General features: G+C 37.8%; 1 protein-coding gene across 3 annotated transcripts in view; it reads left to right on the plus strand.

Moving 5' to 3' along the window:
- LOC106880530 (uncharacterized) overlaps nucleotides 1-2,336 on the plus strand; it is a 164,572-nt gene extending 162,236 nt beyond the window's left edge. For all 3 annotated transcript variants that reach the window (XM_014930507.2, XM_014930506.2, XM_014930508.2), the window contains one exon: nucleotides 1,189-2,336. In XM_014930507.2, coding sequence (XP_014785993.1) covers nucleotides 1,189-1,346 — 158 coding nt within the window. In that variant the 3' untranslated portion in view covers nucleotides 1,347-2,336. The remainder of the gene's footprint in view (nucleotides 1-1,188) is intronic.
- The last annotated feature ends 27 nt before the right edge of the window (nucleotides 2,337-2,363 follow it).

The following is a 2,363-nucleotide window of genomic DNA, read 5'->3' on the forward strand; positions in this document are numbered from 1 at the left end:
ACTTCAAATTATGAGATGTAGTGGCTGAGATGCTGCTAAGATAAGTGACATCATACTTCTTCCTTGAATCATCTTCCAAGAGCTTCATCTTTTGATTTCTTCATAAAATCAATCTTCTACTGGTAACTGTGATTAAGGCTGGACTTAGAGAAGCACTTCACACCCCTATGGAGCAGAGGCCATTGACAACTTCTCTTCACTGTTTTCATCCGTGGGCTGTCATTTCTGCATCTCTCCTGTCAGATCTCTGCTTCCATATAGGGCATCTTCCTTTCCACCTCCCTTATGGGTCCTTGAGGCCCTGAGGGAAGATCCTCCCTCCTCTCCCAGGTTTTGTTAGGTTTGCATTGTTATTGAAGCTTCTGTTTTGTTTTGTTTTTTTTTACCTCTAAGAAGAAATGGTCCATATTCATCTGGTCTCTATCCTTTGACCTGTCCAGCATGGGAGCCCCTGCCAGGACCTTGTGGTCTGCTAGCATAACTGCCAGGGTCATTGAGGTACACAATCCTCCATGCCTCAACAAGAGCTGGACCTTGTGGTGCAAGGTTGGACTTAGGGAAACATAAAAACTTCCTTTCTACTTCACGATGTTGTTTACATGCTTATCTTTGCAGTTCTACTTCAACTTTGCAAGTATTCTTAAATGTATCTCAGAGTGGAACCAACCATTCCTAAAAGTGGTGCCATCAAAACACACCATTTTACTGAGTTCTCTGGGATTAATCGATGTTTATAGAATATTTTCTTCTTGAATAGAAATACAGATATTTTGAAATATTTAAAAATGGTGTCATAGCTGGACTATTATAATTAATGTTGCCTTAGATATTGTGTGTATACTCATAGTTCAGTGTGTATACATATACATGCATACGCAAGTTTAAAATTATGTATGTATATATGTGTTACAACTTGTATTTAGACACATGTGCAACACATAACAATCTCACACAGTATGTACATACTCATCCACACTGTATATACACACATGCGCAATTATACTCACCCATATACACTCGCACAGCCCATACATACATACATACACACACACATGCAGTACTAATGTGGCACAGATTTCTGAAAAGATAAAACCTTCAATTAACATGTTTTTAACAGATATTTTATTTAATATATTTTGCTCTATTCTTAATTTGATTTTTTTTTTTTCTCTCATTTTCGTTCCACAGAAGAATCTGTAAATGATGATGACGATTTAAATAATGGAGTGACCAGCACTGGTCAGCAGATTCAGCCAGTGCCAGGACAACGGAGAGCTGCAACTATTGACCGAAACAAGAAACTAAAGAAGCCAACTAGTAAAAATGGAACGTGCAGACAACAATAGCCCCTGATCCCCCCCCCTCCGTCCCTTGTTTTATGTATTATGTAGACAGTATGAGTTCTTGTCCATTATTTTCTCTGTATCCTATTGACAACAGCAGTCCCTGTCTCACTGGTCTTCTGTGGTCTCTACAATGCTTTCTCCAAGTGAACATGGTTTAATTTCACTTCAACACAATAACATGCCAACACCATTTGTGCAGCAGTGTGCACCAGAGCAACAGCTAACATCACCGATGCTGCATTTGCAGTCAGCTTGCTTCTGTGGCATAATTAAATGCATCACAGAAACTATAATAATAATAATAATACTTACCAGTTAACTGTACAACATTTACTCTGTCTACAATACAATGAACATGCCAACACTTGTATATGAAGCGATGTCATTCTGAGCAACTACTGACATCACTGATGCTACATTTGCAGGCAACATGCTTTTCGTTACATAACTATAGGCATCACAGGCCCTATAATAATGTCTACCAGTTAACCATGCAGCATCACGCTTTCTACAGAGAGCTAGGTGACTATCACAGACCCTTCTGTAAACCCATTTACTAAATGAGGCTGTTGGCGCACACATTAGTATCTCCTAGATTTTTCTACCAATCACTGTATTCGAGAGCCACTTTCACAAACCTTTGTATTTACCAACTAGATTAGTGAGGGAAGACCTTTCTGTTTGCCGATTCCACGAGGGACCACTGTTACAGATCTTATTTTGTATCAGTTCAGCAAGGAACCATTCTGTCTTCTAATTTAATGAAGAGCTATTATTACAGAAATTTTGTATCTCCCAGTTTAGAATTAAGCTAAAACAGCCCCTATTTTTCAATGTGCACTGTAACATCTGACTTGTGAGTCATCCATGTGGCTCAAACATTAAATATGGCAAGATTTTAGTTTTGATAAAAACTTATTTATACTTTGTGAACCAAAATCTTCTTTACACCTGAGGCTATATATATGTGTGTGTGTGTGTATGTATTTATATATATATATATATATATATATATAT

This window comes from Octopus bimaculoides, chromosome 26, assembly GCF_001194135.2.
Source record: "Octopus bimaculoides isolate UCB-OBI-ISO-001 chromosome 26, ASM119413v2, whole genome shotgun sequence".
NCBI classification, from domain to species: Eukaryota; Metazoa; Mollusca; class Cephalopoda; order Octopoda; family Octopodidae; genus Octopus; species Octopus bimaculoides.